General features: G+C 52.7%; 1 protein-coding gene across 2 annotated transcripts in view; it reads left to right on the top strand.

Annotated features, from left to right (window-relative positions):
• Positions 1-26,028, top strand: part of AIFM3 (AIF family member 3) — a gene marked incomplete at both ends in the record, with an annotated part of 36,307 nt that overhangs the window by 540 nt on the left and 9,739 nt on the right. For both annotated transcript variants that reach the window (XM_082066305.1, XM_082066304.1), the window contains 12 exons: positions 6,742-6,955; positions 11,605-11,714; positions 14,563-14,672; positions 16,029-16,073; positions 16,650-16,746; positions 18,825-18,937; positions 21,482-21,568; positions 22,104-22,195; positions 23,843-23,973; positions 25,049-25,164; positions 25,505-25,576; positions 25,883-25,946. In XM_082066305.1, coding sequence (XP_081922431.1) covers positions 6,742-6,955; positions 11,605-11,714; positions 14,563-14,672; positions 16,029-16,073; positions 16,650-16,746; positions 18,825-18,937; positions 21,482-21,568; positions 22,104-22,195; positions 23,843-23,973; positions 25,049-25,164; positions 25,505-25,576; positions 25,883-25,946 — 1,251 coding nt within the window. The remainder of the gene's footprint in view (positions 1-6,741; positions 6,956-11,604; positions 11,715-14,562; positions 14,673-16,028; positions 16,074-16,649; positions 16,747-18,824; positions 18,938-21,481; positions 21,569-22,103; positions 22,196-23,842; positions 23,974-25,048; positions 25,165-25,504; positions 25,577-25,882; positions 25,947-26,028) is intronic.

Genomic DNA, 26,028 nt, shown 5'->3' with positions numbered 1-26,028 from the left:
GCAGCTGTAGGCACCTGGACAAGGAGGATGTTCCCCTTGCTCTGCACGTTCCCGCCGTACCTGGGCCGAACGGGCTCCCCGCTCTTGGTGGTTCGGCAAAGGTGGCGTACAGAGGAGCGGAAGGTGCTGCGGTGCAGCCCGTGGGGGAAACTGGTGTGTGGGGGGAGGTCTGGTGTGGAAGTGTCAATGTAACATAAGCCTTGTCCTGAGCCCCTGCCAGCAACATCATGAGCCGGCACCGCGTGGTCACCGGGGCTCACCATACTTGGCAGCACGCGGGTCGCCGCAGCGCGGGTCCCCGAGGAGCAATGCTGGTGCGGGGGGGCTGGGGCAGCCGGCGTGTCCCAAGCTGCCGTCAAGGAGACCTCCCGTCCTGCAACTTGTTTTGGCCACCTAAGAGGGAGCTGAAGGATGACCCTGTCCTTGTCACCTGCTCCTGCCCAAGGGCAAGGGGAATCAGATAGCTGCACTGATCCATCAGATCAGTCGGCATCAACACGTAGCCTTTGTGGGTGGAAAAATATCTTTTGGGGACCTTCTATTGGCAGTGTGTCTCCATTGCCTCAGGCACTGAGGATTTCTGCTTGAACAGAGGGGCAATACAAGTTGCTTGTGACCCACTGAGTATCCACTGAGTGAGGTCCTCTGCCTTTGCCTTGCAAGGCACAATGAGAAAATAAAGGTGGTTTTTCTGCCCTTGACCTGTACTGCGATTATTTTACAGGTCATTGCAGTGCTAAGGTAACATGGCATTGGACACTGCAAACTGTAAGTTTTCTTTAATGGAAACCCACACTGTTTGTATCCTTCCTTGAAATGTTTAAGGGGTGTAAATACATCCAGGAATAAATGCCTTTGTTGACTAAACTTGTAACAAACTCTGCTGGCAGTTCCACTTTATTTTATACCATCAGCAAAATGGTGTTTAGTCTTGGACCGGCTCTGCAGGCATATTTCCTGAGCTGCAGATTTTCATGTAGAACTGTATTTGCATAGCAGGGCCAAATGACTGAAAATGCTGTCTGTGATGTAATGGTCTCTGCAGCTCTGGTTCTGATTAGCAGTCTTCAAAGGCTTTTGACAAGCCCCTGGTTCTTCAACTCAGTGGTTACAAAACCTGCAAAAGCAGTGAGGTAAACAAATGCATTTGCAGCTCCCGGTTGTTCTGGCAAAGAGATTTCACAGCCTTTTTCTGCGGTTTTGTCATTCCCGTTTCTTGCAGGAACTGTGCACCCTCAGAGCTAAGTGCTGGACTTTCTTATTTCTAAAAATGTATATATCCTGTGTAAAAATGAGGAGGAAATCATGCAGGGACAGAACAGAGCTATTTTCTCAATCAGTGCTGTTTTGACATGAAGGGAATATTTCAGATGAAGCCTGAAGTCCACAGAATTTATTCAGACATTTTTGAAAGATGTGTGCAAGGTTCTTATCTGCTCCAGCTTCTTATATCCAAGCGGGAACCTCAGTCCCCCTGAGCACCCTCAGGGTTTCTCAAGATAACCTTGACATTGCACACAAGTTGCTGTTTGCCAGGAAGACCTTTAGATGAGCAGGTCACCAGTACAAGAGCTTTGGGCAGTGGAGTCCTGCAACAGCAAATAACTATGCAGGCTGTACTGGAGGCCAGCCCTGAAGTCTGGCTGCTGCTGCAGTGCCCGACCCCATCCTGCTTTTCAAGAGTTTAATTAAGAGCTTATGTTCAAGCAGCAATGTAATCTTCCATTATCTCTAGTGCTGCAGTCCCGTGATGCCGGATCCTCTTCTGAAGGCCCAGTTCTCAGTCTCTGCATATTTTTTTCTCCGGGTGCGTGGTGCATATGTGATGAGCTGCCAGCTGGCAGCTTGCGTGGGATCCCAGCACCCGCTCTGGGAGAGGCAGCCAGGTCAGGATGATGAGTAACGGGAACCATCGTGAGCCGGCGACTGCTCGGTGTGAGCTGCAGCAGCACCATCTCTGCACCAGGCGTGTGAGAGCGGCTTGTAAAACCTATAAAGTTGTGGTTATTTTGATTTGCACGCTCTGCTTTGCTCAGTGCTTGATGGTGGGGCAGGGCAGCAGCGCCGGCACAGCACAGCGTGTCCGTGGGCCAGCTTTGCCCTTGCACAGAGGATGCGCTTAGCTCTGCGCAGGGAACATGTCCCCATTGCTGCACACTGCTGGAGGAGGTGCCATGGGCTGTGTGTCCTGAGCTCGGCTCTGAGCGTGCTCCCAGGCTTGGCTGGCAGGTCCTACCTCCTGGTTTTTGGGAGCGTGGCATTTGCTGAACAGGCCGTCTGGAGAGGGATGGATGTTTGACATGATGGTTTTGTCGTTAGCTCTGTCATTTTTAATGGAAATGGTGTGGAGTCCCTTTGAGACCACCTGAAGTAGTTGTTGAGGTTTGCAGTTAAGAGGTGAGCCCTGGGGATGAGCGCAGCCAAGCGAGACCCCAGACATGTCCCACGGTGATGGATTTACTCTGTGCTGGCTGCTGGAAAATAAACCCTGCTGGGGTAAACTGGGCTTTCTGGCTGTGCCCACTGCACCCTGTGGGTCCCTCTACCATAACCACCCTCGATGTTTTTCTGATTTCCAGGGCTCTTGGAGCTGTCAGCACCATACAGCCGGTGCAAAGCCGTTTCCTGCCCTCAGTGCTCATTTACTGTGCCTGCAGCCCCTGAGCAGCAAACCCTGAGGCATCACAGGGTTTTGTGGCTGGGGAAGGCAGACGCACAGCTCTCCCCCCAGCAGCCTGGCTCCACCGTCCCCTTTGGCCAGGCATCTTCATCTTACCCAGAACCCCCAGATTCAAGACAAGTCTTGGCTCATGACAGTTCTCTCTTCACCTGCGCTGCCATTTTAACTTAGTATTTTCCTTGTTTCTACCATTTTAAGTAGGATACTTTAAATGGCCTAATACTCGTAGTTTAAATTTACTCATGCTGCAAAGCTAATCCTGTGGTAAAGAAGTCTTGGGTCATTTAGTTGCCCTAATCTTTTATAATAATGGCCGTGGCCATGCACTGCAGCCCAGCCACCCTGTGCCTGCCAACATTTCCAGCCTCGCGTCTCGGGTACCTGCCTAAAAGCAGGCAGAGGCTTTGACATGTCCCATGAGGATGTGAACAGAGAAGGAATAAATTTATGGGAGATGTAATGGTGGGGGTATTAATGACTGACTGTCAGGTGTTAATGACATAAAGGAAAGCACAAGAGCATCATGTCCACAGTGGGAAAAATAACACTAAAAACATGACAGATGGGGCTGGGGCACAGTTCCTGGGCATGTGCACAGCGCTTCCAGCTGTGCAAAATATATGGTCTTGACAAGAGTCCATATCTTAAGCAATTATATTATTTTTGGAGAGCTGACTAAGGATTTTTGAATACTAAGAGCTGGCAGTGCTGAGGTGTATGTGGATGTGCGGCATTAGGCCCTGCTAATGCTCAAACTGTTTCATCTACTTTTTGTATGTTCTTATAAGCCCTGGCCTGCTACCATTGTTCTTCATATATATATATGTCTGTGTGTGCATATACAGATAAAAAATACACATATATGTACATGAACACACAAAACACATATATATATACACATATATATATGTACACAAGTGATGTTGATGGCACAGAGGAAGCAAGCATATCTATATATCTATACCTCTGCCTGTATCTGTATATCTAGATGCATGCGGTTGCCGCTGTTGCCACCTGCCATGGCAGTCCTGCTGTGTGACACTGGTGGCCTTGGCTGGTCCCTGAGGAGCTGGCCACCGCACAGGTTTGTAGGTGTGTGCCTCAGACTTTCCAGACAGTTTGCTTTAAGATCAGGAACCTCTTCTAGCAGTTGTAGAAAAACACTGTCAAAGGAATGGAGCGCGCTGGACCCAGCCACGCTGTGCCAATCGCATTTCAGAATTAAACGTGGGTTTGTAAAGATTTCGTTTAAATGTCGTCTTCCCTGGTGGAAATTGAAGCAGTTTGCTGGGTCAGCTCAGGTGCTGCTGAGCCCGGATTCCTGGAGGGATCATCCCTCAGGAATGCAGGTCTCCAGCCAGAGGGACACCCCACGGGGCTGGGGGAACGAGGACGAGAACGAGGAGGAGAAGGGGGATAAAGGGTCAGGGAGAGGTGAGTGAGAGTTACCCCCCATGGAGGAAAGTGGTGAAGTGTGTACTCTGAAACAGGAGGGAGAGAGACTTTAAACATCTTTTTCCTTGGATCATTTAGAGCTGAGCTCAGCGCTCTCTAGAACTACCTGAAGGGCAGTTCTAGCCAGGTGGGGATTGGTCTCTTCTCCCAGGCATCAGCAATAGGACAAGGGGGCATGGGCTTCAACTCTGCCAGGGGAAATTGAGGCTGGAGATTAGAAAGCAATTCTGTGCAGAGAGAGTGGTCAGGATTGGAATGGCTGCCCAGGGAGGTGCTGGACTCACCGGCCCTGGAGGTTTTTAAACTCAGATTGGACATGGCATTTAGTGCCATGATCTAATAAATGGACTAGAGTTGGACCAAGGGTTGGACTCGATGATCTCTGAGGTCTTTTCCAACCCAGTCGATTCTGTGATTTTTCCAGCAGTGTTGGTGAGTGCTGAGCAGGGACAGCTGGGAATGCTGTCACATGCTGGTTCCAGAGACCTGCTGCTTTTTGCATCTGTTTTTCTAGCTGAGAAAGAAGTTAAGAGCTCAGAGTTAAATCTCCATCTTCATGCACGCAGGTTCATAGGCCCGTGGGTCAGTGGGCACTCTGGGTGCTCACCTCACACAAACGAAGTTTGTCAGCTTTGGGGTGTTGGGCTGAGGGAGAGATGGGGGTTGTTCCCCACAGGGTGAATTCACCGGCATCAATGTCACCATCAGGGCTTGGAGCCACCGCCTCGCCGCGCTGGCCTGGTCTCATTGACAGCCGCACGCTGGCCGGGCCGCTGGGGAGGGCAGCTGCGACCCCTCCAGATAAATGACTGATTGACTGTGATCACATCAAGTGATCCTCCTGTTTCTCTGACTGATCGCGTTTTCCAGGAACTGGCATCAATGGATGTTCATTGTATTTCCTAACTCCGTCCTGGAAAATCCATGTCTGCTTTCCAAACGCCATAGGAGAACAGTGCTTATGGAAAGCGGGCTCTTTGCTGGGTGCCTGCAGGGAGCTGAGCTGCTTCTGGCAGCTGCAATAATGCAACAGAAGTTGACATTTTCTGTTGGTTCGGTGCGGATAGGCAGAAAACGGCTTTACTGGATCTGTCTGCCAGAGCCCTGGTGAATCCTGCCCCTGGCGACTTCAAGGGCACTTTGGTGAGAGCTGCCCCATCCCCTGCCCTGCAAAGAGCAGAAACTCGTACAACTCTTGACACAGCGCCTGCCTCCGGTGCCTGGACAGCCATGGCCACTTGCTTTTCTCCCTTCCTGAATGAACAACCTTCTCCACAACCTTTTCTCCCATCACCCTCTCAACAGACTTGCAATAAATGGTGTGGAGCAACAGATGAAGCTGGGAAGACTTGTTGCCCTTTTTTTTGCTCCAGGGCTTGTGTTGCTCTTCTGAGGCACGTTGCTACCCTCTCTTTGCCTTTCCTTAACCTGTTTCATGTGTGAGCTTTAATTTTTATCTGCTGCACAGCTTTTCCTGTTCATGACACTTATAAGATGGGGAAAGTTCCGCAATCCCCCGTTTGCTTGGGACGCCTCTTCAGTCTCTGGCACTCTGGCTCGCTGTAGAGCTCCTCTGGGCCTTATAAATATTAATGGCTTTAGTTTTATGAAGTCCCTAGGAGCTAAAGTGATGTTTTTCACTTTATGGTACAAGATCCCATCACCAGCTTCCCCTGGTGCTCCCCCTGGGGATGGGGCGGGGGTGGGTGGCGAGGCTGGGGGAGCACTGCCCTTTGCGGGGCTCAGATGGACGTCTGCATTCCCCGGGGGGTGAGGAGAGACCCCCGAGCCCCTGTCCCTGCCTGGGGAGGGGAGGGCCAGCAGCACATCCCGCAGGGGAGCAGGGGGGCCGCAGGGGCAGCTCCGCCGTTGTGCTGTGCTCCATCACTGCCCGGTGCCAGCACCCAGGGTGGGGACGAGGGGACCCACAACTCTGGTGTCCCCTGTCGTGGTCGGGGGTGATGTGCTGCACTGGCACAAGCAGCTCCCATGTGTCCTGGTCCTCTGGTCCCCAGGTTGGGGATGCTTCTATTCTCAAACCTGTTCAATGGCATAAACCTAAGCAAAATGGACAATCCTTGCTTTCCTCACTTAATGCTGAAGACTCACTGTATGCTGAAAACCTCATGCAGAAATGATTTTGGATGTTTCTAGTTCCTTGTTAATTGGGCTCCCTCTGACAAAGCAGCTTTATACACCATGCAGTACTGCCTTTCTCTTTCAGTTAATGTTACCTACAAACAGTTGAAGGTTTTTTTGAAGCCTGTTTGATCCCTTGAGGCCTTGGCTTGCTTCATGTTTAGCTGCCTGAAGTTGTTTTCCACTAAACAGGACAGGAACTGTGACTGAGGGGTTGTTTTGCACTGATGACTAATGCCTGCTTGCAAGAATATGTACTTTATGCATGGAGAAAGAACAGTGAAATAATGGGCTCGGGTAATCAAGCCAAGTTTTATATTAAATATTTTATCCTGCCAAGCACGGCAACCAAAAATGTTTGTTCTGATGTCTGTCAGCCCCTTTTGAAGTCCAGGGAAGGAGGGCAAGGCAGAATGACAGCAGAACCTCCAGCTTAATTTTAATGAAAATTTCCTTTGTTCCTGCAGTTGAAGTGAAAATCGAAGTTGTGATACCTGAGAAGGAGAGAAGCAAGGAGGAGATGTCACCCAATGGGAAAGCCAGCCCCCTGATCTACAAAGTCAACGGGACTGCCCGGCATTATCACCTTGAGGAGCATCCCATTGCCAGCAATCCCTACCACAACCCAAAGGATGTGGTGGAAGCATCCGTGTGCCATGTGAAGGACCTGGAGAATGGACAGTAAGTGCCTAAAGGTTTGGCAGGTAAAACTTGAGAGACCTTATAACCCAAACCAAACCCTCTATCTTGTTCTTTAGTGGTTCTGGAGATGATAATTTAACTTAGTAAATTATTTCTTCTCTTCTTAAACAATGACATCATGTACAAGTGACAGCTATTTTTTACCTGAAGGTCTGCTGTTCCCTGCACAGTCCATCCTAGGACTTGTCTTAGAAAGATGTGTTGTTTTGTAGCAGAATTTCTCAACAGGTTCTGCTCGGCTTGCATTAGAAAACCCCGACAAATTTTTATAAATGTATGGTCTTAGTAGTTTTACAGAGCAGCACGAGTAGTGCACGGGTGGAGCCAATGGGGTAGATCGTGTGCTCCATCACTTCTGCAGTGCCTTGCTCTTCTAGCCAAGCCCTTTCTTCTCTTTCAATTTGCTGTTTCACCAGTGATGCAATTTTCCAAATTTTTCGCTAATGGCAACACTCTTCAGCTGTGTACAGTTTCACTGCCCTGATTTTAAGAGTTTTCTGACGTCTCGAGAGTGCCTGTCCTGCTCACAGTGGTTTACAGACTGGTGTTTCTTTTCTGCAGCATGTTCCATTAGTCTGATGGCCAACATCTCAGCAGGCTCTTCCTTGTGTGAAAGAAAACATAGTTCAGAGTAGCTCTTATTCCAGTGAAGGAGTGATGTCAGGTGTGTGGGACACAGCAGGAGTCTGGCAACTATTTGCTTTAAATTGAGCTATTGTTTGTGATAATGTTCTAGAGGAATCTGTGCTAAACGTAAGAGGCTTCACAGGCTATAAATTCTTCTCATTAGGTAAGTTCATCCAGGAACTTTTTCATTGTGATGGGAATTTACATATTAGACCGTTCTACAAAGGGATGCACAGGTCTCTGTTGGATTAAACCTTTGTGTGATGAGGTGTGCAGCTGCAGGCTCTGCTGCAGCTCGGAGAAGTGCTGGAGGGCCATCAGGACCTGGAGGCGAATGGCCATATCCCATGACAGGAGGGGGAGAGGAGTCGGTAGAGATGCCCTGGACCAGACGGCAGGCACAGCGGGTGCAGGGCTGGCTGTGTCCGGGGGCTGAGGGGACACCCCTGCCCCTGCGCAGGTGAGGACAACAGCCAGGCTGGGGCATGGGAGACCTGGGGCAGAGCGCAGGGGGGCACTGGGATTGCCTCGAAGCTGTAGCAAAGCAAAAAGGGGAGACTATCCCAGGAAATGCTGGTTGCACAGGGAGGGTCCTGTTCCAGTGTCAAGACGTAGCCTGATGGCTGAACACCAAGTGTTCATGGAGGCAGCTTCTGCTAACTTAATGTCTAGGGCATTACTAAAGGAGTGTGCTCAGCTTTGGTGCCCCAGCGCACCAGGGCTGCAGTCGGTGGGAACATACCTGGCTGCAGGCAGCTCCTCAGCTAAAGCCTGGCCTAGAAACTGGCATCGGCCTCGAAGCTGGGATCACACTTCAACTGTGTGTGCATGAAGCTACTGAAACACGCTACCAGGCATGTCAGTGGACACGCATTCACTGGTCTTTTTCTAGCAAATTGAGTCTAGCTCAAAAGAGAGGTGCTGCGAGAAGGTTCTGCAGCTCACGTAAGCAACAGATCAGACCAAAGGAGCTGCATCCCGCTCTGATATCTGGAGGGATTTTCTGGGACACTGGGCAGGGTGTACGCGGGCACAGACTTAGCGCGGGGCACTGGCACGGCGGTTCGGGCACCTCTCAGTTGCGTTAGTGGAGTCTGCAAGCACAAGGTACTCCTGCTCACCCTTTCTGGCACCAAGATGGTCTGAGCAGAACCAGTAAAAGATACTGGAGGATAAACTCCTAGCAGGTTAACTGGGAGGGGTCAATGAGCTGCAGACAGAAAACAGTCCCCCAGTGCTCCCTCAGCTCCTGAGCAAAGGTCCTTTGCAGGCCAGACCTGAGTTTTAACTGGTGCTTCCCAAGTGGGGGGTGGAGTGGGGCAACAGGACAAATTCCCAACTGAGCAAATAGCTCAGCCTGAATCACCCTCTTGCTTGCTCTGGAGTGAGTGTGGGATTGGCCACCTTGCAAGCGGCTGTGTGCTGCCTTGAAGACACCAGGTCTTGTTTTTGACTCTCTCAGATCACACAGTTCCTTGGGTAAGTTGTAAACTCTTTCACTTATCATCTTATCTTATCTTCCCGTAGAGTTATGGTTGTCATTTAACAGATGGCAGGTTTTATCTGGAGTCCTGCACAGCTGCGGAATGCAGCAAGACTTGTACTGCTCCGTCCCCCTTGTGCTGACAAAGGACATGCAAGTGCCCAGTGTCCTACACAGGGAGGGAACAGAGCTGCATCGCTGGGGAGCAGAGCTGCCAATCTAATGGGACAAAATGATTCCCAGGGCAGGTGTGATGAACTATGCTCCTGGTTTTGCCCAAGGTAGCAAGGAAATAGAGCATTTGCTGTTACTCTGTTGGGACAGTTGATGCAGGTGGAGCAGGCTCATGCATGGAGACTTGTCCAAGGTGAACCTGAAGGTGTTACAGGTGTGCTGGTGGACCGAACCCTGGTCTCATCAGCATGACTGTGATGCAGAGAATTGGGCAAGTGTCTCTGTAGCCTGCGTGCAAGTGACAGGATAGAGTTGAGAAGTTACCCAAAGAGGAATGAACATGCAGAATGTCTCCCATTTGCCTGAGACCTATCATGGATGCACCACATTGGTGGATCACACATGGCCAGTAGCTTTCCTGAGCACATGGGGTTTGCTCTGTGCACACCAGTGCTGTATAAAGTACACCAAATACAACCTGAATGTGCCAGACTTGCTGTAGAGATGGTCTACTTAGTACAATGGGAACAATCAGGATTTCTAGATAAACATCAAGTTTCTGGCTGCAAGAGAGCGCATGTCCAGGGAACAGCAGCTCTGTGCTAGCTCTGCATTCAGCTCCCTGCAAAATTAGAGTTTGCTTCTGGGCTCTGCTTTCCTCCATGGTTAGCTGGAGGGCTCTGCTGTAGGGAGGCAGCTGCTGATAATTGCATTGGGAAGAGGTGCAGTGCCTCACACAGGGCCATGGATTGCACAGGGTGCGTCAGGGCTGTGGTTGGAAAGGGAACACCTGAGCAGTGAGAAAAGGAGGCGAGGACAGGACATGTTAGCATTAAAGGTCTGTTGGAGACATAGTGAGAAACCAGAGGGTAGATGTCTGCTCAGTGCGGGGCAATGTCAGTCTTACCCAATGATGCTTGGGCAGCCTGTGCTGCCCTTGTAGCTGGAAAGCTGCAGACATCCCCTTGGCAAAGATCTGAGCAGGTGGAGGAGTTGGGTCTCGGTGCTGGAGAGGACTCCGCAGAGAGGAGCAATGGGTGGCCTCCTGGAAATGATGAATGGTTGAAAGACTCATATTTCAAAGTCAGTGTAACTGCCCAGTGTAATGCAACTGCCTATATGCAGCCTGGCTCTGTATATGGTCTGCAGGGCTTGGAAATTTGCAAATAAGAGCACACGTTGCAGCTGCATTGCAAAACCGGTGCGCGGGCAGCCTGCAGCAAGCAGAGCGATGGGCACCGCCTGGGCGCTGCTGGGCACCGGGGGATGCTGTGGCTGCTGCAAATCAGCTCCGGATCAAGCCAAAGGAGCTATAAAGCATTTTCTAAAATGCCTCTATCCAGCACTAATGGCATCATTAATCACTCATTCAGCAGATGGAGATGCTCCAGACCTCTGCAGGTGGGGAGGTGTGACCCAGAGAGCCTGAAAACTGCAAAGCTTTGTGTATAAAGGACTCCCACTGTGCTAATCATGCTTTCGTCCAGGATGCCACCCAAGCAACTGTGGTGTTTCAAAGAGCACCCGAATCTCTCTGGAGGAGTGGCTCCAGGGCTGGGTTTGGTCCTGTGCGAACAGGGGCTGCGTGCCAGCAGTGCCGGGGAGGCAAAGTCCCTCTGTGATGCAGAACTGGGGCCGGCGGCCCAGAGCAGACAGGCAGGTCACTGTGTGAGCTTTACTCTGCAAAAATAGCTGAGGGTAACAACAAGGAGGTTACGTGTAGGTGTATCCTGTCGTGGCGGTTTTATCAGGAAAAGGTGACCCACATCGTTGACCCTGGGATGTGTCCAGGACCAGAGCACAACCCCTGAGGTTCAGGGAGACAGACCCCAAGGCAATACAGACCCCAAAGGATCCGAATCGCCTCTCCTGATTTTCAAGTCTCAGAAATGTTGTGTTTGAGTGAATGAACACAAGCCTGGCAGGGACCTGCTGAACCACTGGGGCCAGGAGGGGAGGTGATGTCACAGTAAAAGCAGTTTGGTTTCTTGCTCCCATACTTCTGAAAAGCTTTATTCTGACCCCCTGGACTTGGGTGGAGACCACCAGGAACTTTCCAGGCAGCTGGGGAGGTACTTTGGGCCACCTCTTGGAATAGTGATGGATAAAGAAGCTGCTGCTCAATGGCCCAGCTTGGATGTGTCCCAGGCTGGAAGCAGCAGAGCCACCTCCAAAACTGGCTCGGTGACAGAAGTGACCTACTCTAAGTCACCTGGAGCCAGTGGTGAGCAAGCTGGAGGTGGGGTGAGGCTGGTGGGACCAGCGCTAGGGTGCAGGGCGAGGAGGTGGCATCCTCTGCCAGGCAGACACTCTGCCATGCGCTTTCTGTGCTGCTCCTCCCCAGGATGCGGGAAGTGGACCTGGGCTGCGGGAAGGCTCTGCTGATCAAGGAGGGTGGCGAGTTCCACGCCGTGGGACATAAGTGCCCCCACTATGGGGCCCCACTGGTCAAAGGTCAGTCTGCATCATATCCTAGGAGACAAACCAAGGGAATCATAGTGTTGGCAAAAGAGAGGTCAGTGATCATCCAGCTGTGCTGCACAGGCATGAGACATTGCCACACTGCACGCTCAGCATCGTCCCAGCATCTTCTCACCAAGGGAGGCATGAGCAGAAAGCTGGGGTTGCACAAAACTTCTGGGAGCACTTTGCTGCAGGTCCGGTTTGCTGGTGACCCCAGCTTAGCACTGCTGGTCACAGGGATGGGGCTTCTTTGCATGACTTTGAAGAACAGAACAGCACAGGCACCATTAAATTTGGCTTTGCTGGAGCTGAAGATCTCTTGGATGGTATGAAACAGCTGCAGCACTGTCCCCACACAAAGCCCGATTGTATGAGGCTTCTCATATAGTTATATTTATCACCTCCTAGGCACTGAAGAGTTAAAAAAAAAGTCTTAAAGAGAAAAAAAAAAATCACCTTTTGATTTTCCAGGCTACTCAGCCTTAAAAAAACCTCACAAAACCACAGCTCCCTGTAAATCAAATTTTGTTTGTGGGAGAAGGCGAAGCTCTTCGAGCTGATGGGATCCTTTCAGTAGCAAAAAGAAATGTTGCTGGTGTTATTGAATGACATGGGATGAGGTACAGTGGTTTCCCATCTTGTCATTTAAAAATACGCATCCTGTCCTTTTCTCAGCATGGGCTTCAGGCAGGTCCCCAGCCAGGGTCTGAGTGATGGCAGTAGGCAGCGCCAGCCCCGGTGCACGCTGGAGAGATGCGTCACCCGGACTGGGGCAGGGGCAGCTTGCCGGAGGTGGGATCCCGGGGAAGACATCAGAGCATCCTGAGGAGAGCCCTCAGGGCAGCGCTGGGCAGCCACAGCAGCCGGGGAGCCGCAGGGCCAGGAGCCGCAGCAGCCGGGGAGCCACAGGGCTGGGAGCCGCAGGGCTGGGAGCCGCAGGGCCAGGAGCCACAGCAGCCGGGGAGCCGCAGGGCCGGGAGCTGCAGCAGCCGGGGAGCCGCAGGGCCAGGAGCCGCAGGGCCAGGAGCCGCAGGACCAGGAGCCGCAGCAGCCGGGGAGCCGCAGGGCTGGGAGCCGCAGGGCCAGGATCCGCAGGGCCAGGAGCCACAGCAGCCGGGGAGCCGCAGGGCTGGGAGCCGCAGGGCCAGGAGCCGCAGGGCCGGGAGCCGCAGGGCCGGGAGCCGCAGGGCCAGGAGCCACAGCAGCCGGGGAGCCGCAGGGCTGGGAGCCGCAGGGCCAGGAGCCGCAGGGCCGGGAGCCGCAGGGCCAGGAGCCGCAGGGCCAGGAGCCACAGCAGCCGGGGAGCCGCAGGGCTGGGAGCCGCAGGGCCAGGAGCCGCAGGGCCGGGAGCCGCAGGGCCAGGAGCCGCAGGGCCAGGAGCCGCAGGGCTGGGAGCCGCAGGGCCAGGAGCCGCAGGGCCGGGAGCCGCAGGGCCAGGAGCCGCAGCAGCCAGGGAGCCACAGGGCCGGGAGCCACAGGGCCAGGAGCCGCAGGGCCGGGAGCCGCAGGGCCAGGAGCCACAGCAGCCGGGGAGCCACAGGGCCGGGAGCCACAGGGCCAGGAGCCGCAGGGCCGGGAGCCGCAGCAGCCGGGGAGCCGCAGCAGCCGGGGAGCCGCAGGGCCAGGAGCCGCAGGGCCGGGAGCCGCAGGGCCAGGAGCCGCAGCAGCCGGGGAGCCGCAGCAGCCGGGGAGCCGCAGGGCCAGGAGCCGCAGGGCCAGGAGCCGCAGCCATGGTCTCGGCCCCTCGCCTGGAGCCTGTGTCTCGCTGGGCAGCGCAAAGAGCCCCACGCTGCTCTGGTGTCCAGTGGAGGGGAGAGCCCACCTGCCTCGCAGAGACCTGCGGGTGCATCCCGGAGACTGGCTGCTTGCGCAGGGATCTCCTTGGGGAATACAGGCTTTGCTGCACAAGTGCAGGGGCTGCCTCTGTGTCCCCACAGGTGGTGGGAGATGAGACGTGGCACGGCTCTGCCCTGGCAAGCAAAGGTGCAAGCTCAGGACCAGTTTGGTGTGGCCAAACTGTAGCCGTTTGCTCTGCTCCAGCATTGTGAGCCAGCTCTTTGGAGCAGGAAAAGACAAAGTTCAAGGCAGCAGCCTCTGAGCAAGCACTTGCAAGGAGTCTACTTGTGGCTTTGGGCATGCCTCGTGCTTTCCTGGTGGTATTGCAGACTCCTTGCTGGGTCAGGATCTGTTCTGAACATACTTGTTCCAAGTAAGTGGTGCTCTGTTTGAGGCGCTGCCTGCTCCAGGTGTTTCCAAGGCTTGCGAAGGTGGTTCCTGGAGACTGCAGCCCCAGGCCCTGCTGCAGAGCGAGGTTAGTCCAGAGCCGGCAGCTCTGGACCTGCGCTCACAGGCGCTGGAAGGGACCGTCAGCGAGGGCATTTTAGATGGCCTCCCTCATACTGGATCCCGGTTGGTAACTGTGTTCACCCTCTGTCCCAAATGGCTGGACCAGTCCCACATGCAGATGACCATCCAGGTCCACAACATGTGCTGTAGGTCCTGTAGGAGAGGTGACACATCTGGGTAAAGAAGGAGTACCACAGGGGTGTGCTTGCAGAGTCTGGGCTTGGAAGCTGCTCTATGTGGAGCAGCACAGCTCCTGCCTCTGTAGGAGACCCTGGGCAGCAACCTTGATCTTCAGGAGGCCAGCCTCACTCAGCAGTGGTGTCCACAATGTGGATCAGCGAAGGGATCCACCACCACTGGGACAGCAGGCGGGAGGCCTGGCCTCTGCCACCCCTGCCCTGGCCAGGTCACGGCAGCTCGATCTCCACGGGCGGCGGGCGGGGGGAGGCAGCTGCAGGGCAGCACCGACTCTGCTCTGCCATGTTCTGTGCAGGGGTTTTGTCCAAAGGAAGAGTCCGCTGTCCCTGGCATGGAGCTTGCTTCAACATCAGCACAGGCGACATAGAGGACTTTCCTGGCTTGGACAGCTTACCCAGGTTCCAGGTGAGACCTTCGTTCTTGCAGCAGCTGGGGAAATCACAGAATCACAGAATGGTTTGGATTGGAAGTGACCTTTTAATATCACTTAGTCCAACCCCACTGCTGGGCTGGGGCATCTTTTACCAGATCATGTTGCTCAAAGCCCCGTCCAACCTGAACTTGAGCCCTTTCAGGGATGGGGCATCCACAGCTGCTCTGGGCAGCCTGTGCCAGTGTCTCAGCACCCTCATTGTAAAAAATTTCTTCCTTATGTCCAATCTAAATCTACCCTCTTTAGGTTCAAAACCATTGTTCCATGTCCTGTTGCTACGGACTCTGCTCAAAAGTCTGTCCCCATCTTTCATTATCAGTCCTCTTTTAAGCACTGAAAGGCCGCACTAAGGTCCCCCGGAGCTTCTCTTCTCCAGCTGAACAGCCCAGCTCTCTCACCTGTCCCCCAGCAGAGCTGTTCCAGCCTCGGGTCATTCCTGTGGCTCCTCTGGCCCCTCTCCACCAGGTCCGTGTGTGTCCTGTGCTAAGGACCCAGAGCTGGATCAGCACTGCAGGGGGGTCTCACCAGAGTGGGGCAGAGGGTCAGGATCCCCCCAAACCTGCTCCCTGTGGGGCTGGGGATGCAGCCCAAGATAAAATTGGCCTTCTGGGCTGCAAGTGCACGTTGCCAGCTCATATGTCATCTTTCATCCCCCAGAACCCCAAGTTCTTCTTCACGGGGCTGCTCTCCATCCCTTCATCCCCAGCCTGCGTTGAATCTGGGGGTTGCCCTGACCCAGGTGCAGGACCTTGCACTTGGCCTTGTTGAACTTCAGGAGGTTCACATGGGCCTGTCCTGGTCCCTCTGTGGGGCATCCTGTCCCCCAAGCATGTCAACCACAGCATTCAGCTTGGTGTCATCCACAAAATGGCTGTTTGCAGGGGGATAAACATGCTCTTTGAAAGCGTGGAGCAAACAATTTTCATGCACATACTGGGCGGCCTGTGGAGAGCATCGCCTCAGACAGCTCTCCTTCCTCCCTGCAGCTCTCATTGCATCCACCCATGGGCTTCAGACACCTCCTGGTCCCCCGGGATGGAGGTGCACAGTCTGGGAGGTCTCTTGAGCAGGAATGGGGTGGGACTGAGAAACCAGACGTAAGCCTGAGGTGGAAATCAGGTTTTACACTGACCACCAGTGCGTAGCTGATAGGAAACATCTCACAGTCTTGAGCTGCCATGAGCCCTGCCATGGCCTGAGACGCTCTTGCAGGAGACCTGGTGAGATCGCTGCCCTGTTCGCTGGTTGTTGCACAGAGGCAGTAATCACTCTCTTCGTGCTGGAGGTGCTCACTGTCCTGCAAACCACTGCTGTTCTGTCACCCTCAGGTGAAGATCGAGAAGGAGAAGGTGTACATCCGAGCAAGCAAGCAGGTGAGGAGCCACTGACATCCCAAAATCAAGACCTATGCTTTTGCTTTTTGCTCTGTGGGCATGGGGTGGAGGGAATGCTTTTCCGTGGGCTCCCTGGCAGAAGCAGTACCTGAACAGGAGGGTACGTGAGCATCCAACATGGGTTAAACACGGGTCCACCTGTCCCGGTCCTGTCTCAAGCACAGCCTGAAGTTGTGCAGAGGCACGAGTGGAGCAGGGCAGAGGTGCAGTGTCCCCTCCCTCGTCCTGCCTGTGCTCCCCCAGCCTCCTGCAGCTGCCGGACACCTCAGCTGGGGTGTCTGTGGATTCAGGAGGTCTTACCAAGTGTTTGTCTGAACTTGTCCTGTTTCCTTAAGCAACTTTTAATTTAATTTTCCCATGGAAACAGACCTCTTCCACCAGCCTTTTGGCCTTGTCTGCTGGGTCTGAATGTGGCACGGTGAGGACAGAGGTCATCTGTGCTCCGTCTCGAGCCCAGACATCAGCTCTGTTTGGAAAGGAACCAACTCCTGCCTGGCTACCCAGGTTAAAGCTGAGAAAAGATAATGACTTTTCTTCTTCTCATTGGTGGCATAGGCTCTTCAGATACAGAGGAGGACAAAGATGATGGCAAAGTGCATCTCCTTGAGTAACTATAACCTGAGCAGTACCAACGTGCTGATCATCGGTGCAGGTATCGGGTGGCACGTGCTGGGACCGCCATGTGTGTCCTCTCCCGGGTGGGTGTGCAGAGAGCAGGGTGTCTGTGTACCATGCATCTTCTGGCACCCCTCCTGTGTCCAGAGGTTCTTCATGGTCCTTTTTGTTCTACATACTAATGGTCCAAAGGTGCCCTGTGCTTCTGGTCTGTAGAGCTTTGCTGTTCCCTGTCACAGTCCTCTGCAGTGGGTGCCCTGAACCCTCTTTCCTCTGCACTCTCCCTAGATACATCAGTAGTCCCTGATTTCCACAACCAATATGTGTAAAGTCCCCTCAGATGTTCCCGTTATGTGGATACACCTTTTCCTCTTGGACCCTGCACATCTCTGTCTCGTCCCGTTGCAGCTGCCTGCAGCTGCAAAGCTCTCACCTCAAAGTGCTTCTCTTAAGATAACTTCTTCCATCTTCTCAGAAAATATCAGATCCCTGCATGGAATAGCAAAACTGCCAAGCTAGCTTTTCTTATCTCTTGTCCCAGCTCCCGTTGTATAATGCAATTTTTGTAGAAAGCCTCATGGGGTGGATCCCACCTACTGAGTTTGCCTGTTTCTGTGATGGGTTGGACGCTGCCCGGGGCCATGTTGTGGAGAAACAGATGGTGGTAGGAGGACACCAGCTGCCCAGTGTTGGAGCTGGGGCTGGGAGGGAACAGGGGTTGTTCTCACTTGATCACAGCTCCCAGGTCACCAGCAATCTCCTGCTCCTGCCGTCGCAGTCTGCGCAGTCTGCGCAGAGGGGAAAACCAGCCTGGCCGGCTTTTCCCTCACTGCTGGGCCACATTTTTCCCTTGCCTGTGTCTCTGCTGTTTGTTGTCTGAAAGCTGGGCTGTGACACTGCTGCTCCGCAAGGTCCGCTGGGCTGTCCTGGGGTGCAGCAGGGCTGGACAGCCATCAAAATCCTCAGCAAGGTCACTCAACAGGCAATGTTACACATTGCTGAAGGAACTTTCTCAGGCTTGAACAGCTGAATTTAGAGGTCTATTAAAGACCAAGATCTGTTCTGGTGGATGGGAAAGGAGATTTCAAAGCTGGGGTTGTGAGGAAGCAGTGTTGGGAAGAGACCACTCATCCAGACCGACATCGAGGACTGAGATCCAGCCATGCCCAGCAGAGCTGAGGGCAAGAGACCACGGCCTCTGGCTCACGTGAGGGTCACCCTGGCATGAGTGCAGCATCAGTCCTGGCTCAGTGTGCTCCAGGCACCATGCACAGGGTGGCCACCCACCTGTCCCTTTGTCCACTGTCCCTTGCCTCCATCAACAGGAGCCTTTTGTGGATGGACCAAACCATGATTCTGTCCGGGTCAATCGTCTTTCATTGGCATTACAGAAACCATGGTCCTTACAATGCTCATTGAGTGAGGCTTCGTGGGTTGAGAAGAGACTCAGAACTTACTTGAACTCTCAAGTATCACCAGTTTGGCCAGGGAAGAAGGAGTGTGCCCATCAGGCTACCTGGCTGCAGGGGAACAGCACACCCCAAGGCAGCTTTTTGTTTGATTTAGTCTTTTTTCTATGTTTAAAAACAAATAAATAAAAAAACTCAAAGAAATTGCATGCAACATCCTCTACAGTGGAGCATGAAACCGTTACTTCAGCCATGAAGAGGGGAGGGCTCCATGTCCTCCGTGTTCAGCTGTAAATTCCCCAGGAGCTGAGTGTGCAGAGGAGAAGCTGCAAGACCCTTCCCTGACCAGGGCAGTGTAGGGTCTGAGCAGCCGCCTGCTCCCCAGGCTTGTGAGAGGTGTGCGGGTGCTGGCAACGCTCCTCACGTGTGCCCTTGGTGCGTGTGTGTGAGTGTAGGGACAGGCAAGTCCCCCAGAGGACTGTCATGCTCCGGACAGGGGGTCCCTCCCCCTGCCTGCTGCGTCCACCTCGACCGGCTGCCCGTGCAGGTGACAGCTGCTGTTGGACTTGGGAAGGGCTGTGAAGTAAGGCCAGGGCTAGTGGAGATGGTGCTTCTGGAGTCAGCCCTGGTGGGGCTCAGGGGCAAAGGGTTCGGACCTTCAAATGCTCCATACACGTGGCTGCCCCCCATTTTCCTTCTCCCTTAGGGGCTGCTGGACTGGTCTGTGCAGAGACCTTGCGCCAGGAGGGCTTCTCGGACAGGATTGTGATGTGCACAATGGACAGACACTTGCCCTACGACAGACCAAAGCTCAGTAAGGTTTGTATCACCTTGGGTATGTCATGTTCCTCCCCAGTTTTAAAATTTGCCCTAAGACCCTTCTCCACCATTATTTGTTGCAGCAGCGTGCTTCTTCTTCCTTATTCATCCTGTCTCTCTTTTCCCTTGAATTTTCTTTTCTCTTGGTGACTGAAAGATGAAACACAAAAGTTGTATGAACTCTGAACTAAGAATACTCCAGCACAGAAACAAAGGCATTCTTCATAGGTCTAGCAGTAGCTGTCTTGGCCAGCTTATGCCTGGGTGGATCTTCTTATTACGTTTCTGGACCAAAATCTTTAGGGCAATGAAACGGGGCATGTGAAAAAACTGTGTTGTCTACCAGTTTTTTTATTAGTGCATGGTTCTTACCGTGCCGTAATTATTATGATTATCAGTCACCATCACAACCTGATATCTTGATCACAGTGCAAAGGTCACTTTTTCTGGCACACATCCCGGTTTGCATTCCAGTTTGTAGACACAGGATGATCTTCTAATCCAACTTTTTATTACTGATACTTGGGCCTTACTTGCTATCAGACAGCAACTCAGGTTGGACAGCAGCCTTTGGTCTTGAGGTTTAGAGATAACATAAGAATATATATATATATATATATATATATATATATATGTATATATAGCCAGTATATATATATATAGCCAGTATATATATATATTCCCCTATATGTATTCCCACAGATGCTTATCTGTGGGATCTGGTACTCTGCAATGACAGCATTTAACTCCACTTCCAGCTCCAAGGCAAACTGATTTTCAAAGGCAGGCAAATATGCATGTGGCTTTTGAGAGCATTCAAGCCATTTCTGTGCTTGGACAAGACCTGCTTGGTCGAGGAGCATCTGGCTGAAACCTGCATCCAAGAGCCACAGAGGTTGTGCTGGGGAGCCTGGAGAAGCTCCCAGTCCCAGCCAGGCAGCTCTCAGAAACACTTATCCCCACCATGTGAGTCTTAAACTTCCTTTTTCACTTCCCATTAAATAGCAAGAACTTCTCACACAGCAGAGATGTTATGCTTGGTTTGATGAAGTCTTCACTGAACACCTCTAGCTGTAGGTGCTTTTGGAAGGTGCACAAAGCCCATGGAAGAGAGGCAGAATATTCTGGACCAGACTAGGAAAAAAGGAGATTTTTTTGTAATCCTACTATGAGTGGGACTAACCCTGGAAAGAGTCATTAGAGGAGGAACACGTGGAGCTGTAAGCAGCAGACTTCTTGCCTCCCAAACCTGCATTGCTCTTCCTCTGCCTTGCTGAACACCCGTTATCAATCCATCCTGAGGTCCCAGCAGACTGTTCCTCTTTGTCCCCTTTGGACAATGACCAGCTCCCTGGTGTGCTGCAATGTCCTTGTTATTGTCTCCGGAGCACTGAGCAGCAGCAAAACCCGTGGTGGTTGTGCACAGCTCTGTGCTGCCCGCCCTGTGCACCGGCATGGGGGCACCGCTCCCGTGCCGTGGGGTCAGGTATTCCTCTCTGTAAACGTTGGGTGTTTAAAGAATTTGCAGTAAAACCCGTATGACCCTGCACCTGCCTCAGGTCCTAAGATACGGGTCTCTTCTGAGTACAGGGTTATCTGAAGTCACAGTGAGGCAGTGTCCTGCAGGGCTCGTCCCAGCCCCTGACCAAGCCACCTCCAGGGAGAAGAGCCTTGCACACCCATCCCCGGGGACAGACGGTAAAGCCCGTGGTTCCTGCATCCCCTGTCCCTCTTGGGTCAAGCTCAAACGTTGTGCCTGTGTGGTGCAGGCAGACAATGCTGCTGCTCGGTGCTGTGTGATATGTTGCAGGGCTTGACCATGGCGTGTGTGGCCATGCCTGTCCCCACGGTGCTGCGGGCAGGAGGGATGCGCTGGAGCGCGAAGCAGCCTGCACATGGGTCACTTGGCTCGGCTTGTCCCCAGCCTGTGTCTGGGCTTGTGGCCACAGAGTTAGAAGGACAGAGGAGCTCAGGCTCGAACATGAGCTCAACCCTGTGTGTAGGTCTCACCCGAGTGACCAAGGAAAGCTGAGAAGGACAAGAACCTGCACATGCCAGTTAAGATAAGCAGATATGTGCCACACACCCCTGCTTTGGCTTTCGAGGGAACTTGTATTAACTCAGGTCTTTTTGGAAGCGTTGCCCTTGCTGTGATAATCCTGATAGTTCTTACTGGTCTTTTTTCTTCCATTTCCCAAAGCAGCTGGTTGGTTTCCAAATAATGGGACTTTTCTTTTGCCTCTCTGAACTTGTGTGTTACGGGGAACTGCATTCAGAGCTGCTTTGCAGACACCCAGAAGCACTCACTGCAGTCCTGTCGATGCCACCACTGTGCTGAGCAGGCAGAGAAGGGAACCAGAGCCCAGTGCAGCATCCTGTGACAACTTTTACTTGAATAGGCTTTGATTCCAGCCCCTATAGAGCAACTCAGCCCATGCCATAAGGACCGACTTCAGACAACTGCTGACTTTTGTTGGTAACAGGCATTTCTCCATTTGCCTGTTCAACACACAGCAGTTGACAGAAAAATGGCTTTTTTTACAGTCGATGGATTCCCACCCGGAGCAGATCGCGCTGCGCCCCAAGGAGTTCTTCCGCACGTATGACATCGAAGTCCTGACCGAAATGCAGGTAAGGAGAGTCCTACGTGTACCTGCATGGTGTCTTCTGTGTGCTGGGACACCACGGCTGTGTTTAGGAAATGCGGCCGCTCTCTCTGTTCTCGGCTCGCTGGATGCTGTTGCAGCAACGCTGTGTCTCTCCCAGCTGCCCAGTTTTATGCCCCAGGGCACAGGTTGCCTGTGGTTGCTCAAAACCACAATTAATGCGGTTTTCCCGTGGTGGGAAGGACACCCTGTGCAAAGTCCATGGTAACCATAATTTCTTACCTGCCATTTGGAGCATCCTCATGTGGATCTGGGGTGACCAACTGGCCTCTGGTCAGCCTGCGCGTGGCACAGACAATGATGGTTTCAGCATTTCTCCCCATTATTTTATTTATACTGGGAAATTTGTGAAAAGTCAGCTGGGCATATTTAAGGTCTGGGTGGACTAAGCTGTGGACAGGACCTCAGGCAACTAAAATCTAACAGAGAAGTTGGCTGGGCTGGAGTCTTAGAGAACATCTGGGATTTCATCCCTTAACATTATTTAGGAATGATTTCAGGTTGCAGCTATGGATATCAAGAACAAGACAGCTGTGTTCAAGGATGGATTTAAGATGGAATACAACAAGCTGCTGATAGCAACTGGAAACACGTAAGCTACGAACAAACATTTTAAAGATCGGGAAAACTGTATTATCTGAGAATGTGAGGAGCTTGTGCCTGGGGATGAGGGGTCAAACACAGTGGTTGAATTCAGACACTGAATTTGTCTGCAAGAGAAGGAGCACCTATTGGCTATGTTAAAAAAATGGTAGAAACCAGAGACTGGAAAAGGTGGAGGAATTTGCCAGCAGCCCCCTAAGGCTGTGCTGTTCCCTGGGGGAAGAGCAAGAAGTGTATAGAGAGACTCATGAAATTACCACTGAGTTAATAATCTTAGAATATTAAAATTAATGCCTTCATAGAATATTAAAATTAATGCCTTGAACATATTTTCTATAACAAAAGCCTCCAAAATTGAATTATCCTGAAGTTTAGTTTTTTGGAGGTCATTTTTGCCATGTTGCTCTTCTTGTCACCCCTCAATACTACTCAACCCTGTCCATCAGATAATTCATCCATCTGAATTTCTGTCTTCCATTTGTTGCCCACCTTTAAGATCTTTCTTGGCAATGAAAGCTTGATGCTTCTCTGTTGCAGCTTCGAATAGGTGTTGCGGTTGCCCCAGCCTGACAGACCCCCCTGTGGGACTTGCCCCAGGAGGAGGTTTTCCAGACTGACGCCTGCTCCAGCCGCAGGGAAGGCAGAGGCGAAGTGCCCGCGCTGCTCCGCGCGGCTGCTGCTGGGCACAGGGCATCGCCTGGGACCGGCACCGCCCCAGCGCCCTGGGAGTGCTGCCCTGGTTTGTTTTCAGTGGGTGCTTTAAGATGAAAATGAGGCATCCTGGCTCCCTGTCCTTGTGCTCCTAATGCCAAGGGACAAAATAAAGTAGGAGAAACGCAGCCTTTGCACAATTTATTGTGTGGGAAGGGCACGCGGAGCAGGTGCTGCAGCCCCCTGCACAGATAAAGCCGCAGCTCCACCAAGCACCAGCGGCTGGTGCCGGGTGTGCAGCACCCCAGCCAAAATGCCGTCTGCACCAGCCAAGTAATTAGGTTCAAAAGAGGATTAAGCCTTTGGCAATAATTTCAAAATCCTTATGCACAAGCTCTGGGTGCACTGGGTAAATGTTTTTAAGGTACCTAAATTATTTAAGATCGTCTGTCCCATTTCCAGATGGGAGTCAGGCATGCAGGGGCCAGATATTGAAAAAGCATAGGCTCCAGTAAGTGCATGGGGAGGACAAGAATGAACTGCTACAGTGTCAGCAGCGCGCCCCAAGGAACGGACAGTGGAACCTGCATCTGCAGGGGCTTATGAAACTTTCAATATATGGCTCCACAGCGTCTGCTGGAGGACAGAGTGAGTTTTCCATGTCCGATTAAGCTTCTGAAAGTTTTACCACATGCCAGCAGCAGAGCACAAGCTGCAAAGCAGAACCCACCCCAGGAGGGAGCTGGTTCCCGGCCAGGATGGGGCCGGGGTGGGCGCAGAGCAGCCCCTGCTGTGCCAGTGATTGTGCTTGTGATCCGGATGTTGTCCGACAGCATTTTTTCCCATGTTACATCTCCAGCCCAGAGAAAGATAAAAGAAAGAAAAGCTGAGATGCTGCCGGAGCCCGGAAAGGAAATCTGCAGTCCCAGTTACCGCCACAAAGTCAGGGAAAACACCTGTGTCACCCTCAGTGTGTGTTTTCCAGGCCCAAAGCTCTCAGCTGCAAAGGCAAGGAGGTGGAAAATGTTTTCAACATCCGGACGCCCGAAGATGCCAACCGTGTGGTGAAGCTGGCCACGAGCAAGAACGTGGTTGTCGTGGGAGCATCTTTCCTGGGTGAGCGCTCGCCCTGCGGTGTCCGGTCTCACCTGTCCCTGGCTTCCTGCACATGGTCCCGGTCCCTTGCCCTGTTTGTTGCTGCCCAGTTATAGGTAACCCCCCCTAAACTGGACCTCGGGTTGTCCAACCTCCAGCTGCAGGTGGGTGGTAAGGACGTCTCCTTCCTGGAGAGAAGTATTTTACTGCAGAGGCTGTGCTGTTCACATTGTGTGGACACAGGTGCTGCTGTCTCAGTCCAAAAAGCATACGGCGAGTCCAGTACTGGTGCTTGTGTGGTTTCAAATATGGTGTGTCAGTGCAGGTTTGGCTTCAGTTGGGAGAGCTGTGTTGCTAGGTGAAAACCTGTGTGTTTGTTTCTCTTTTCATCAGGGTGGTGAAATTTTCAAATACGTTGGAAAAACCTTGTAATTTCTTTGATAGTTCTTATTTTTGTTTAATATGGTTAAAACAAAATTATTGTGGGTCCTGCAAGCCTTCAGCATAAATGGTTATTAGTCAGGGAATTTATTATAAAGTGTTTGGCGTTTGTTTTTCATCCTGTTTTAAAGGTTCAATCAATCCTATCTGCAGAAAAATGTAGATTGTGGTGCCAGTTTTAAACTGCAGGTCATCAAAAAGATCAGTCTCCAAAAAAAACCCCACAGGTAGAAAATGTCTTGGTGAAAGTTCCCATGAAATTGCCAGCATGAAAATTGTCCCATTCTTACTGGAGAGAAGAGCTAAAGTCACAGGGCTGTTTTTCAGCCGGCAGCTCGTGCCTCTGCTGAGACAGTCCCAGCGAGGGAGGAAGTTCTGCCATCGAGGTCTGCGCCTCCGGGCGCTGCGGCTTCCCGGGGCACTTTGGGGCTTTGATACGGCCAGTTCAGCCCTTGGGCTTTGAAACCTCTTCTGTCTGAGAACCAACCACCGTAAATTATAAATCCCAGGTGTGGTCCCTGGTGGCGGCCAGCCGTGGTGGCACCCCAGATCTCCCAGTAGAGTGGCTCCAAGCTCCCCAGCCCGGAGCGGACGAGGGGGCGCGGGCAGCGCTGGGGTGGTCCCACGGCTGCTTGAAGCTGCTCCTGCTCCCCAGGGATGGAGGTGGCCGCCTACCTCACGGAGAGGGCCCACTCGGTGTCTGTGGTGGAGCTGGAGGAAGTCCCCTTCAAGAAGTTCTTCGGGGAGAGGGTTGGCCGTGCTGTCATGAAGGTGACCTTGCTTTCCTGTCTGGGGAGTGGTGGTTTTGGTGGGAGGGTGGGTTCTGCTCATTTCCCTTATTTCATTTACTGTCGTTTGTTGTTAATCGATAAATCTGTGGTGACAGCAGTCACTGGAATGAACAAACAGGCTGTGTCTTCCCTCTCATGGTCCATACACTGTAGAGCACTGTCTTCTGGGCATGTGTGGGGGATGGAGGTGGTGCCTACCCCCTTTGCCGGGTGGATTGGGGGGAGCCCTGAGGGTGAGCAGGGCAGGGGCTCAGGGACAGCAGGAGGGAGGCGGTTTGGGGGTCCTGATGTCCCTGCTCTGTCCTGTGTCACCCTTCCAGATGTTTGAGAGCAACAGGGTGAAGTTCTACATGCAGACCGAGGTGTCGGAGCTGCGGGAGCAGGAGGGCAAGGTAGGGTGCGGGCAGGGGCCCCAGCAGCCCCCCGGGGCTGCCGTTCACTTCGCCTCTGGGGTTTTGCCCTCTACCCTTTCCTAGCCCCTGAAATTCCTGTCCCTGGATTTAGCTCCCAGGAGCAAACACACTCCAGACACAGTGTGTGGGGCAGTTTCATTGCTCCCACCCTCCTCATGTTGCTGTTATAGGGAATTATGGTCAACTCACATGTCAAAAATAAACCGAGCTGCCAGCTTGGCTTGCTATTGCTGCAGGGTTTTGTGTCCCCAAAATAACTGCGGTGTCCCCCTGTGTGCCGTGCAGCTGAAGGAGGTTGTGCTGAAGAGCGGGAAGGTCCTGCGCGCCGATGTCTGCGTGGTCGGTGTGGGTAAGGGCTGTCGCTGCCGTGCGGGTTTGCTTGGAGAGGGGAAGCTGGTGGGGACACAGCAGCTCTAGAGCCTCCACCCCAA

This window comes from Streptopelia decaocto (assembly GCF_964273445.1).
Source record: "Streptopelia decaocto genome assembly, chromosome: 15".
Lineage (NCBI taxonomy): Eukaryota > Metazoa > Chordata > Aves > Columbiformes > Columbidae > Streptopelia > Streptopelia decaocto.
This window is presented reverse-complemented; position numbering and strand designations above follow the sequence as displayed.